The sequence below is a fragment of the Somniosus microcephalus genome, unplaced genomic scaffold (assembly GCF_052327205.1).
Source record: "Somniosus microcephalus isolate GS21.2 unplaced genomic scaffold, FLI_Smic_1.0 scaffold143, whole genome shotgun sequence".
Classification (NCBI taxonomy): domain Eukaryota; kingdom Metazoa; phylum Chordata; class Chondrichthyes; order Squaliformes; family Somniosidae; genus Somniosus; species Somniosus microcephalus.
Window position 1 is genome coordinate 30,430 of NW_028225330.1, and position 14,270 is coordinate 44,699.

Below are 14,270 nucleotides of genomic sequence, written 5' to 3' on the forward strand. Positions count from 1 at the left end.
TGGAGGGCACGGTGGGTTCATCAGGTCCTGGGGAATGAGCTGAACCGACTCACAATACAGGGGCTGGTCCGGGGGTGGAGGGCGCGGTGGGTTCATCAGGTCCTGGGGAATGAGCTGAACCGACTCACAATACAGGGGCTGGTCCGGGGGTGGAGGGGGCGGTGGGTTCATCAGGTCCCGGGGAATGAGCTGAACCGACTCACAATACAGGGGCTGGTCCGGGGGTGGAGGGCGCGGTGGGTTCATCAGGTCCCGGGGAATGAGCTGAACCGACTCACAATACAGGGGCTGGTCCGGGGGTGGAGGGGGCGGTGGGTTCATCAGGTCCCGGGGAATGAGCTGAACCGACTCACAATACAGGGGCTGGTCCGGGGGTGGAGGGCGCGGTGGGTTCATCAGGTCCCGGGGAATGAGCTGAACCGACTCTCAGGCTGGTCTGGGGGTGGAGGGCGCGGTGGGTTCATTGGCAGTTGATCCAGAAAATGGTGCATTTCCGCCTAGAGCTGTGAGAATAGGGGAGTCTCAGGAGGGCTGAAATTTACTGTGAGCAAAGTCTCCAAACTAAACACACAGCCCCGGAACTGGGGATCTGAGGAAAATCTCCAAACTAAACACACAGCCCCGCAACTGGGGATCTGAGCAAAATCTCCAAACTAAACACACAGCCCCGCAACTGGGGATCTGAGGAAAATCTCCAAACTAAACACACAGCCCCGGAACTGGGGATCTGAGGAAAATCTCCAAACTAAACACACAGCCCCGCAACTGGGGATCTGAGGAAAATCTCCAAACTAAACACACAGCCCCGTAACTGGGGATCTGAGGAAAATCTCCAAACTAAACACACAGCCCCGCAACTGGGGATCTGAGGAAAAGCTCCAAACTAAACACACAGCCCCGCAACTGGGGATCTGAGGAAAGGGACAATATCAAACAAATACTCGGCCTTAAAATTGAATTTTTAGTAAGCAGATAAAAAGTCTAAATTACATCATTTCACGCTTTCAATCAAAATTCTAATTTTCTGACCTGCCATAATTAGATCTCCCGGTGACTGATGGAGTGATTGAGGAAGCTGGAAGTAAACAGAGACTGCAGACTGAGGAACAACAGCCGGTGAACCAGCACAGGATTGTCAGAACACCCATCGGAGAGAACACTTCCGATTCAAAGAGCTTCCAGAGATCAACTGGGGAGAAAGGTAAGAGTCCCATTGACTCAGATACACACTGGTCCTGGAGATGGACTGGGGAGAAAGGTCAGAGAGAGTCCCATTGACTCAGATACACACTGGTCCTGGAGATGGACTGGGGAGAAAGGTCAGAGAGAGTCCCATTGACTCAGATACACACTGGTCCTGGAGATAGACTGGGGAGAAAGGTCAGAGAGAGTCCCATTGACTCAGATACACACTGGTCCTGGAGATGGACTGGGGAGAAAGGTCAGAGAGAGTCCCATTGACTCAGATACACACTGGTCCTGGAGATAGACTGGGGAGAAAGGTCAGAGAGAGTCCCATTGACTCAGATACACACTGGTCCTGGAGATGGACTGGGGAGAAAGGTCAGAGAGTCCCATTGACTCAGATACACACTGGTCCTGGAGATGGACTGGGGAGAAAGGTCAGAGAGAGTCCCATTGACTCAGATACACACTGGTCCTGGAGATAGACTGGGGAGAAAGGTCAGAGAGAGTCCCATTGAATCAGATACACACTGGTCCTGGAGATGGACTGGGGAGAAAGGTCAGAGAGAGTCCCATTGACTCAGATACTCACTGGTCCTGGAGATAGACTGGGGAGAAAGGTCAGAGAGAGTCCCATTGACTCAGATACACACTGGTCCTGGAGATGGACTGGGGAGAAAGGTCAGAGAGAGTCCCATTGACTCAGATACTCACTGGTCCTGGAGATGGACTGGGGAGAAAGGTCAGAGAGAGTCCCATTGACTCAGATACACACTGGTCCTGGAGATAGACTGGGGAGAAAGGTCAGAGAGTCCCATTGACTCAGATACACACTGGTCCTGGAGATGGACTGGGGAGAAAGGTCAGAGAGAGTCCCATTGACTCAGATACACACTGGTCCTGGAGATAGACTGGGGAGAAAGGTCAGAGAGAGTCCCATTGACTCAGATACACACTGGTCCTGGAGATAGACTGGGGAGAAAGGTCAGAGAGAGTCCCATTGACTCAGATACACACTGGTCCTGGAGATGGACTGGGGAGAAAGGTCAGAGAGTCTGATTGACTCAGATACACACTGGTCCTGGAGATGGACTGGGGAGAAAGGTCAGAGAGTCCCAATGACTCAGATACACACTGGTCCTGGAGATGGACTGGGGAGAAAGGTCAGAGAGAGTCTGATTGACTGACTCAGATACACACTGGTTCCTCCCTCCCTTCCATTTCCTGATTTACAGCTATTTCTGGGATGTTACTTGAATCCTCTATAGTGAAGACCGATGCAAAATACCTGTTCAATTCAGCTCCCATCTCCTTATTTTCCATTATTAATTCCCCAAACTCACTTTCTATAGGACCAATGCTCACTTTGTTAACACTTTTTTTTTTCTTTTTAAATATCTATAGAAACTCTTACTATCTGTTTTTATATTTCTAGCTAGCTTTCTCTCGTACTCTAATTTTTCTCTCCTTAATTAATCTTTTAGTCATGCTCTGCTGTTTTTTATATTCTGTCCAATCTTCTGAGCTGCCAGCCGCCTTTGCGCAATTATCTGCTTTTTCTTTAAGTTTGATACTTTCTTTAACTTCTTTAGTTAACCACGGATGGTGGGTCCTCCCCTTGGAAATTTTCTTTCTCTTTGGAATGTATCTATTCTGTGTATTCTGAAATATCCCCTTAAATGTCTGCCACTGCGACTCTATTGACCGATCCCTTAACCTAATTGGCCAGTTCACTTTAGCTAGCTCTGCTTTCATGCCCTCAGAATTGCCCTTATTTAAGTTTAAAATACTACTCTGGGACCCACTCTTCTCTCCCTCAAACTGAAGGTAAAATTCAATCATATTATGATCGCTGCTACCTAGGGGCGCCTTCATTATGAGGTCATTAATTAATCCTATCTCGTTGCACAATACCAGGTCTGGTATAACCTGCTCTCTGGTTGGCTCCAGAACGTGCTGTTGTAAGAAACTATCCCGAAAACATTCTATGAACTCCTCATTTATGCTACCTTTGCCGGTCTGATTTTTCCAGTCTCTGTGTAGATTAAATCCCCCATGATTATTGCCGTAGCTTTCTGACAAGCTCCCATTATTTCTTCCTTTATACTCTATCCTATCGTGTGGTTACTGTGAGGGGGCCTGTACACCACTCTCACAAGTGACTTCTTGCCTTTATCATTTCTCATCTCTACCCAAACTGCTCCTACATCCTGGTTTCCTGAACTTAGGTCATCCCTCTCTATTGTGCTAATACCATTAATTAACAGAGCCACCCCTCCACCTTTTCCTAGCTTTCTGTCCTCCCTAAATGTCACGTACTCTTCAATATTCAGGTCCCAATCGACGTCATCCTGCAGCCATGTTTCTGTAATGACGATCAGATCAGACTTATTTATTTCTATTTGCGTTATCAGTTCATCTGTTTTGTTTCGAATGCTACGTGTATTCAGATGCAGAGCCTTTAGTTCTGTCCTTTTATTATTTTTGTAACCTCTAGCCTTATCTGTTGATTTACTCTTAGATTTGTACTCTCTATCCCTTCCTGTCACGGTCTGTTTATCATTTCCCATATTAATACCTTTCTCTGTTGCCTTGTCTCCACTCTTTGATTTACCACATCTCAACAAGTTTGATCCCTTGCCCCCACTATTTAGTTTAAAACCCTCTCTACCGCCCTAGTTATATGACTCGCCAGAACACTGGTCCCAGCATGGTTCGGGTGAAGACCATCCCAACGATACAGATCCCACTTTCCCCAGTATGGTGCCAGTGCCCCAGGAATCAAAACCCATTTCTCCCACACCAGTCTGTGAGCCACGCATTCATCTCTCTAATTTTATTTACCCTATGCCAATTTGCTCGTGGCTCAGGTAATAATGCAGACATTATTACCCTTGAGGTTCTGCTTTTTGAATTAGCCCCTAGCTGCACAGTCTCTCAGCAGAACCTCTTTCCTAGTTCTAACTGTGTCATTGGTACCTATATGGACCACGACGACTGGCTCCTCCCCCTCCCACTGCAAGTTCCTCTCCAGCCCAGAGCAGATGTCCTGAATCCTGGCATCCGGCAGGCAACACAGCTGTCTGGACTCCCGCTCTTGGCTGCAGAGAACTGTATCTATCCCCCTGACTATGCTGTCCAATGACCACTATCTTCCTATTAACTCCCCCCGCTTGAATCGCTTCCTGTACCTCGGTGCCACGGTCAGTTTGCTCATCCACCCTGCAGCCACCGCTTTCACCCATACAGGCCGCAAGAACCTCGAACCTGTTGGACAATTGCAAAGGCTGAGGCTCCTCCACCTCCTGGGTCCCCATACCTGCCTCACTTTTAATTTAATTTGATTTAATTAACGGGTAAGTCATGGCAGGAGAGCTCTGTGCCATGGTATGCTCTTCCTGCACTATGTGGGAAATCAGGGACACTTCCTGTGTCCCTGACAACCATGTGTGCGGGAAGTGTATCCAGCTGCAGCTACTGGCAGACCACATGCGGCGCTGGAGCTGCGAGTGGATACATACTGGAGCATTTACGATGCTGAGGACGTCATGGATAGTGCATTTAGGGAGTTGGTCACACTGCAGGTAAAGGCTGCACAGGCAGGAAGAGAATGGGTGATGGCCAGGCAGAGTAGTAGGCGCAGGCAGGTAGTGCAGGGGTCCCGTGTGGTCATACCCCTCTCAAACAGATATACCGCTTTGGATATTGTTGGGGAGGATGGCTTATCAGGGGAAGGCAGCAGCAGCCAACTTCCTGGCACCGTGGGTGGTTCTGCTGCACAGGACGGGACGAAAAAGAGTGAGAGCTATAGTAATAGGGGATTCTATTGTACAGGGAACAGATAGGCGTTTCTGTGGCCGCAAACGTGACTCCAGGATGGTATGTTGCCTCCCTGGTGCAAGGGTCAAGGATGTCTGAGTGGCTGCAGAATATTTTGGAAGGGGAGGGTGAACAGCCAGTTGTCGTGGTGCATATAGGTACCAACGATATAGGTAAAAAACGGGATGAGGTCCTAAAAGCTGAATATAGGGAGTTAGGAGGTAAATTAAAAAACAGGACCTCAAAGGTAGTAATCTCAGGATTGCTACCAGTGCCACGTGCTAGCCAGAGTAGAAATAGAAGAATATTTCAGATGAATACGTGGCTAGAGGAATGGTGCCAGGGGGAGGGATTCAAATTCCTGGGACATTGGAACCGGTTCTGGGGAGGTGGGACCAGTACAAAATGGACGGTTTGCACCTAGGCAGGGCCGGGACCGATGTCCTAGGGGGAGTGTTTGCTAGTGCTGTGGGGGAGGGTTTAAACTAAAATGGCAGGGGGTTGGGAACATGAGCAGGGAGACAGAGGAAAGGGAAACAAGGATAAAAGCAAAAGACAGGAAGGAGAAAAACAAAAGTGGCAGACAGAGAAATCAAGGGTTTAAATCAAACATGGCCACAGTAAATAATAATTCTAAAAAGGTCTAAGAGGGTTAAAAAAACAAGCCTGAAGGCTTTGTGTCTTAATGCGAGGAGCATTCGTAATAAGGTGGATGAATTAGCTGTGTAAATAGAGGTAAACGGATGTATGATTGGGATTCCGGAAACATGGCTCCAGGGTGACCAAGGCTGGGAACTCAACATCCAGGGGTATTCAATATTCAGCAAAGATGGACAAAAAGGAAAAGGAGGTGGGGTAGCATTGCTGGTTAAAGAGGGATTAACACAATGGTAAGGAAGGATATTAGCTCTGATGATGTGGAATCTGTATGGGTAGAGCTGAGAAATACCAAGGGGCAGAAAACATTAGTGGGAGTGTCATATAGACCCCCAAACATTAATGCTGAGGTTGGAGATGGCATTAAAAGGGAAATTAGAGAAGCGTGCAATAAGGGCACAGCAGTTAACACAGGTGACTTTAATCTACATATAGATTGGGCTAACCAAATTAGTAACAATACTGTGGAGGAGGAATTCCTGGAGTGTGTACAAGATGGTTTCCTGGACCAATATGTTGAGGGACCAAGTAGAGATCAGGCCATCTTAGACTGGGTATTATGTAATGAGAGGATTAATTAGCAATCTTGTTGTGCGAGGCCCCTTGGGTCGGAGCGATCATAATATGATAGAATTCTTCATTAAGATGGAGAGTGAAGTAGTTGACTTGGAGACTAGGGTCCTGAATTTAAATAAAGGAAACTACGATGGTAGAGGTAGACTACCCTTTATCCGGACTTCCGAAACCCTCTAAAAACCGAAGGTTTTTTCAGTCAGCGTAAGTCCAGCGTAAGTCGTGCGCACGACCCCCCGCAGACACCCCCGCCGGCCCCGACCCCCGCCAACCCCCCCGCGGACCCCCGCCGACTTACGCTGAGCGTCAGCGTAAGTCGTGCGCACGACCCCCCGCCGACCCCCCCCCCGCGGACCCCCGCCGACCCTGACCGTAAGTCGGCGGGGGTTGGGGTCGGCGGGGGTCGGCGTCGGCGGGGGGGTCGGGGCCGGCGGGGGTCGGCGGGGGGTCGTGCGCACGACCCCCCCGCCGACCCCCCACCCCACCGCGGACCCCCCCCAGCGGACCCCTGCCGGCCCACCTTCCGAAATCCGAAATTCTCCGAAAACCGAAACACGGCTGGTCCCGAGGTTTTCGGATAAAGGATAGTCTACCTGTATGAGGCGTGAGTTGGGTAGGATTGATTGGGGAATGTTACTCAAAGGGTTGACGGTGGATAGGCAATGGCAAACATTCAAATCGCATGGATGAACTACAGAATTTGTTCATCTCTGTTTGGCATAACAATAAAAAAAAAGTTGACTCAACCGTGGCTAACAAGGGAAATTAGGGATAGCATAAGATCCAAGGAGAGGACATATAAATTGGCCAGAAAAAGCAGTAAACCTGAGGGTTGGGAGCAGTTTAGGATTCAGCAAAGGAGGACAAAGGGATTAATTAAGAGGGGGAAAATAGAGTATGAGAGTAAGCTTGCAGGGAACATATAAACTGACTGTAAAAGCTTTTATAGATATGTGAAGAGGAAAAAGATTGGTGAAGTCGAGTGTAGGTCCCTTGCAGTCAGAATCAGGGGAATTTATAATGAGGAACAAAGAAATGGCAGACCAATTAAATACATACTTTGGTTCCGTCTTCACAAAGCAGGACACAAATAACCTCCCAGAGATGTCGGGGAACATAGGGTCTAATGAGAGGGAGGAACTGAAAGAAATCAGTATTTGTAGGGAAATTGACGGGATTGAAGGCCGATAAATCCCCAGGGCCTGATAATTTACATCCTAGGGTACTTAAGGAAGTGGCCCGAGAAACAGTAGATGCATTGCTGGTCATCTTCCAAAATTCGATAGACTCTGGAATAGTTCCCATGGATTGGAGGGTAGCTAATGTTACCCCACTATTCAAAAAAGGTGGTAGAGAGAAAACGGGGAATTGCAGACCGATAAGCCTGACATCGCTAGTGGGGAAAATGCTAGAGTCCATTATAAAATATGTAATAGCAGAGCACTTGGAAAACAGTGACCGGATCGGACAAAGTCAACATGGATTTACAAAAGGTAAATCATGCTTGACTAATCTACTGGAATTTTTTGAGGATGTAACTGGTTAAATAGGTAAGGGAGAACCAGTGGATGTGGTGTGTTTGGACTTTCAGAAGGCTTTCGATAAGGTCCCGCATAAGAGATTAGCGTGTAAAGTTAAGGCACATGGGATTGGGGGCAAGGTATTGACTTGGATAGATAACTGGTTGGCAGACAGAAAGCAAAGTGTTGGAATAAATGGCTCTTTTTCCGAGTGGCAGGCAGTGACTAGTGGGGTACCCCAGGGATCAGTTCTCGGACCCCAGCTATTCACAATATATATTAATGATCTGGACAAGGGAACGAGATGTAATATCTCCAAGTTTGCAGATGACACAAACCTGGGTGGACGTGTGTGCTGTGAGGAGGATGCAGAGAAACTCCAGTATGATTTGGACAGGTTGGGTGATTGGGCAGAGGCATGGCAGATGCAATTTCACGTGGATAAATGCGAGGTTATCCACTTCGGTGTCAAAAACAAGGTGGCTGATTATTATCTGATTGGCAATAGATTGGGAGAAGGAGAAGTGCAACGAGACCTGGGCGTCCTTGTGCACCAATCGCTGAAGGTAAGCATGCAGGTGCAGCAGGCGGTTAAGAAGGCAAATAGTATGTTGGCCTTCGTAGCAAGAGGGTTTGAGTACAGGAACAAGGATGTCTTGCTGCAGTTGTACAGGGCCTTGGTGAGACCACACCATGAGTATTGTGTGCAGTTTTGGTCGCCTTATCTGAGGAAGGATGTACTTGCCATGGAAGGAGTGCAGCGAAGATTCACCAGGCTGAAGGGGCCGAATGGCCTACTCCTATCTTCTATGTTTCAATGTTTCTGATACCTGGGATGGCAGGAATGATGTATGAGGAGAGATTGGGTCAATTGGGCTTATACTCGCTGGAGCTTAGAAGAATGAGAGGGGATCTCATTGAAATTTATAAAATTCTAACAGGACTAGACAGACTAGATGCAGGAAGGATGTTCCCAATGGCGGGGGAGTCCAGAACCAGGGGTCACAGTCTAAGGATAAGGGGTAAGCCATTTAGGACAGAGATGAGGAGGAATTTCTTCACCCAGAGAGTGGTGAACCTGTGGAATTCTCTACCACAGAAGGCAATAGAGGCCAATTCATTAAATATATTCAAGAAGGAGTTAGATATATTTCTTAAGGCTAAAGGGATCAAGGGATATGGGGAGAAAGCAGGGACCGGGCACTGAATTTGGATGATCAGCCATGATCCCATTGAATGGCGGAGCAGGCTCGAGGTTTCATGAAGGGAAAGTCATGTTTGACAAATTTGCTTGAGTTTTTTGAGGAAGTAACATACAGGGTGGATAAAGGGGAACCAGTGGACGTAGTGTATTTAGACTTCCAAAAGGCATTTGACAAGGTGCCACACAAGATTATTGCTCAAGATAAAAAATCACGGGATTGGGGGTAATATTCTGGCGTGGGTGGAGGATTGGCTCTCTAACAGAAAGCAGAGAGTTGGGATAAAAGGTTCGTTCTCAGACTGGCAACCAGTAACTAGTGGTGTTCCGCAGGGGTCAGTGCTGGGTCCCCAACTCTTCACAATCTATATTAACGATTTGGAGGAGGGGACCGAGTGTAACATATCAAAGTTTGCAGATGATACAAAGATGGGATGGAAAGTAGTGAGTGAGGAGGACATAAAAAACCTGCAAAGGGACATAGACAGGCTAAGTAAGTGGGCAGAGATTTGGCAGGTGGAATACAATACTGGAAAGTGTGAGGTTATGCACTTTGGCAGGAAAAATCATAGAGCAAGTTATTATCTTAATGGCAAGAAACTGGAAAGTACTGTAGTACAAAGGGATCTGGGGGTCCTGGTGCACGAAACTCAAAAAGTTAGTATGCAGGTGCAGCAAGTGATCAAGAAGGCCAATGGAATGTTGGCTTTTATTGCTAGGGGGATAGAATACAAAAACAGGGAGGTATTGCTGCAGTTGTACAAGGTATTGGTGAGACCGCACCTGGAATACTGCATACAGTTTTGGTGTCCATACTTAAGACATACTTGCTCTCGAGTCAGTACAAAGAAGGTTCACTCAGTTAATCCCGGGGATGAGGGGGTGGACATATGAGGAGAGGTTGAGTAGATTGGGACTCTACACATTGGAGTTCAGAAGTAAGAGAGGCGACCTTATTGAAACATATAAGATTGTGAAGGGGCTTGATCGGGTGGATGCGGTGAGGATGTTCCCAATGATGGGTGAAACTAGAACGAGGGGGCATAATCTTAGAATAAGGGGCTGCTCTTTCAAAACTGATGAGGAGAAACTTCTTCACTCAGGGTGGTAGGTTTGTGGAATTTGCTGCCCCAGAAAGCTGTGGAAGCTACATCATTAAATAAATTTAAAACAGAAATAGATAGTTTCCTAGAAGTAAAGGGAATTAAGGGTTACAGGGAGCGGGCAGGAAATTGGACATGAGTCTAGGTTTGGAATGGTCATGGCCCTGTGGGTAGTGGAGTGGGCCCAGGGGCTGTGTAGCCTGGTTCTGATCCTACTGTGTTCTAATTCTGTGTTAGATTTCAGGAGATGGTTTTATTCCTGTTCCTGGCTAGGGTGGAGATCGCCTTTACAGAAGGTAAGTACTGTAGAAAATATAGGGACAGAGTGATCTCGACGCGTTTCGATCGCCTAGATGGGTCGGAGAGGAATTTCCCAGATTTTTTTCTCCCAAATTGGCCATTGGGTCATTTATCTGGTTTTTCGCCTCTCCTGGGAGACCACATGGGCTCGGGTGGATGGAGAGTGATAGAAGATTTCAGGTTAGGATCAGATCAGCCATGATCTCATTGAATGTCAGAGCAGGCTCGAGGGGCCGAATGGCCTACTCCTGCTCCTATCTTCTATGTTTCTGTTCCAAGCTGCACTCCGTGACAAACTGCACCATGTTGTGAATTACAATTCTGAACTGACGCTGGATTTACTGAGTTATTTTCTATCAGTAAATCTATTTCTGAATTTCACGATGGCAGTTGAATTAAATGATTATCGTTTTAGTAAAAACTGATAAAATGATATGTAAACCTTATATTTTAATGATTAGTAAAATTATTTTGTGTTGTCAGAAAAAGTTTCTTGTTGGTCCCATGATCCAGGTGTATGAATACATACCATTCCATAACAGTAACAGATTTAGATAGTTTAAGACAATCTGATTTCCAGCGGTCACAGGGTGTATCTCCAACAATGTGACTATTTTATTGATGTATTTCTGTAGATGTGGCACTGCTTAATGTCCTGTACAGCTGGAACTGGCGGTGGATTCAGTAAACCCACAGTGTCAGGTCTGGTGGTGTAAAAAATCCGTTATTGGAATCGCAGCTTCATGGTTAGAAACACTGGCTGAATGTTCAGGGTTAATGTTCTTCACTAAACTCCGAACATGTGATGCTGGTTTTGTTATTTCCGTTTTCAGTTATTGTCGGTGAGTGATTTCCTCTATTGTCAGGGTAACAATCTGTCAGATCTCAGTACAAGAGGTCTTGGCTCCAATTTATATCTGAAAGACTGTGAAACATTCAGTGTAAACTGTCCATGTACTCGGCAGTCCAGGAGTAGGAACCTGTTGGTTCTGAGCAGTAGGGTATGTAGATACATATAATTGGTAAGACTTCCTGTTGCCATGGTTTAGTAATGGTTCTTTTTAAATTTGATAAACTCTGTCTCATTATATTTTTGAGTAGTGAATATTGTTCCACATGTTGTTCAGTCTGGGCACTGCCCCTCAGGAGAGAGTTGTTGGTTTTGGAGGGGATGCAGAGGGGATTCATCGGATGATACCTGAGCTAAAATGGCTCAATTATGAGGACAGGTTGCAAAGACTAGGCTTGTATACCCTTCAATATAGAAGATCAGGGGACGATGTAATTGAGGTGTTTAAGATGATTAAAGAAGTTGGCAGGATAGATAGAGAAACTATTGTTCCTCTGGGGGTGGTGCGGGGGGGGGGGGTCCTGAACAATGAGGCTTAAACTTCAACTTGGAGCTAGGCTGGCGCTCTGTGACTGAGGGATCTCCGCTCCATTCAGCACACAGCCCGACAGCGGCTGCTCAGCCCCGAGTTTAGATCACAGCGAGGGAGGGAGGGTCACAGCGCTGGTTCGTAACTCAGCAGATAAAATGGCGCATTCCCGTCTACAGGAGTGAGAAAGCGGAAGTCTCAGTTCTAATGATTTATATCACAGGGAGGGATGGTAAAGTGCAACAGAACCGGTTTGTAATGGAGGGGAGATTCCTGTCAGCGTCAGGTCCCGGGGAATGAGCTGAACTGGCTCACAATACAAGGGCTGGTCCAGGGGTGGAGGGGGCGGTGGGTTCATCAGGTCCCGGGGAATGAGCTGAACCATCTCGCAATACAGAAACATGGCTCCAGAGTGACCAAGGCTGGGAACTCAACATCCAGGGTATTCAATATTCAGGAAAGATAAGCGAAAAGGAGGTGGGGTAGCATTGCTGGTTAAAGAGGAATTAACACAATGGTAAGGAAGGATATTAGCTCTGATGATGTGGAATCTGTATGGGTAGAGCTGAGAAATACCAAGGGGCAGAAAACGTCAGTGGGAGTCTCATATAGACCTCCAAACAGTAATGCAGAGGTTGGGGATGGCATTAAAAGGGAAATTAAAGAACTGTGCAATAAGGGCACAGCAGTCATCATGGGTGACTTTAATCTACATATAGATTGGGCTAACCAAATTAGTAACAATACTGTGGAGGAGGAATTCCTGGAGTGTTTACGGGATGGTTTCCTGGACCAATATGTCGATGAACCAACTAGAGATCAGGCCATCTTAGACTGGGTATTATGTAATGAGAGGATTAATTAGCAATCTTGTGCGAGGCCCCTTGGGTCGGAGCGATCATAATATGATAGAATTCTTCATTAAGATGGAGAGTGAAGTAGTTGACTCAGACTAGGGTCCTGAATTTAAGTAAAGGAAACTATGATGGTATGAGGCACGAGTTGGGTAGGATTGATTGGGCAATGTTACTCAAAGGGTTGATGGTGGATAGGCAATGGCAAACATTCAAAGATCGCATGGATGAACTACAGAATTTGTTCATCCCTGTTTGACATAAAAATAAAACAAAAACGTTGACTCAACCATGGCTAACAAGGGAAATTAGGGATAGCATAAGATCCAAGGAGAGGACATATAAATTGGCCTGAAAAAGCAGCAAACCTGAGGTTTGGGAGCAGTTTAGGATTCAGCAAAGGAGGACAAAGGGATTAATTAAGAGGGGGGAAAATAGAGTATGAGAGTAAGCTTGCAGGGAACATATAAACTGACTGTAAAATCTTCTATAGATATGTGAAGAGAAAAAGTTTGGTGAAGTCAAGCGTAGGTCCCTTGCAGTCAGAATCAGGAAAATCTATAATGGGGAACAAAGAAATGGCTGACCAATTAAATACATACTTTGGTTCCGTCTTCACAAAGCAGGACACAAATAACCTCCCAGAGATGTCGGGGAACATAGGGTCTAATGAGAGGGAGGAACTGAAAGAAATCAGTATTTGTAGAGAAATTGAAGGCTGATATATCCCCAATGCCTGATACTTTACATCCTAGGGTACTTAAGGAAGTGGCCCGAGAAATAGTAGATGCATTGCTGGTCATCTTCCAAAATTCGATAGACTCGAACAGTTCCCATGGATTGGAGGGTAGCTAATGTTACCCCACTATTCACCAAAGGTGATAGATAGAAAACGGGGAATTACAGACCGATAAGCCTGACATCGGTAGTGGGGAAAATGCTAAAGTCCATTATAAAAGATGTAATAGCAGAGCACTTGGAAAACATGGATTTACAAAAGGTAAATCGTGCTTGACTAATCTACTGGAATTTTTTGAGGATGTAACTGGTAAAATAGGTAACGGAGAACCAGTGGATGTGGTGTATTTGGACTTTCAGAAGGCTTTCGATAAGGTCCCGCATAAGAGATGAGCATGTAAAGTTAAGGCACATGGGCTTAGGGGCAAGGTACTGACTTGGATAGAGAACTGGTTGGCAGACAGGAAGCAAAGAGTTGGAATAAATGGGTCTTTTTCTGAGTGGCAGGCAGTGACTAGTGGGGTACCGCAGGGATCGGTCCTCGGACCCCAGCTATTCACAATATATATAAATGATCTAGACGAGGGAACTAGATGTAATATCTCCAACTTTGCAGACGACACAAAGCTGGGTGGGCGTGTGTGCTGTGAGGAGGATGCTGAGAAACTCCAGTATGATTTGGACAGGTTGGGTGATTGGGCAGAAGCATGGCAGATGCAGTATAATGTGGATAAATGCGAGGTTATCCACTTCGGTGGCAAAAACAGGAAGGCAGATTATTATCTGAACGGTAATAGATTGGGAGAAGGGGAAGTGCAACGAGACCTGGGTGTCCTTGTGCACCAGTCGCTGAAGGTAAGCATGCAGGTGCAGCAGGCGGTGAAGAAGGCAAATGATATGTTGGCCTTCGTAGCGAGAGGGTTCGAGTACAGGAACAAGGA

At 46.6% G+C, this 14,270-nt stretch overlaps 1 protein-coding gene across 1 annotated transcript in view; it reads left to right on the forward strand.

The window, feature by feature from the left end:
- The window catches only part of LOC147082213 (NACHT, LRR and PYD domains-containing protein 3-like), a 278,082-nt gene that overhangs the window by 2,649 nt on the left and 261,163 nt on the right, over positions 1-14,270 (forward strand). Inside the window, exon 2 of the mRNA XM_085980396.1 lies at positions 1,043-1,201. Coding sequence (XP_085836522.1) covers positions 1,043-1,201 — 159 coding nt within the window. The remainder of the gene's footprint in view (positions 1-1,042; positions 1,202-14,270) is intronic.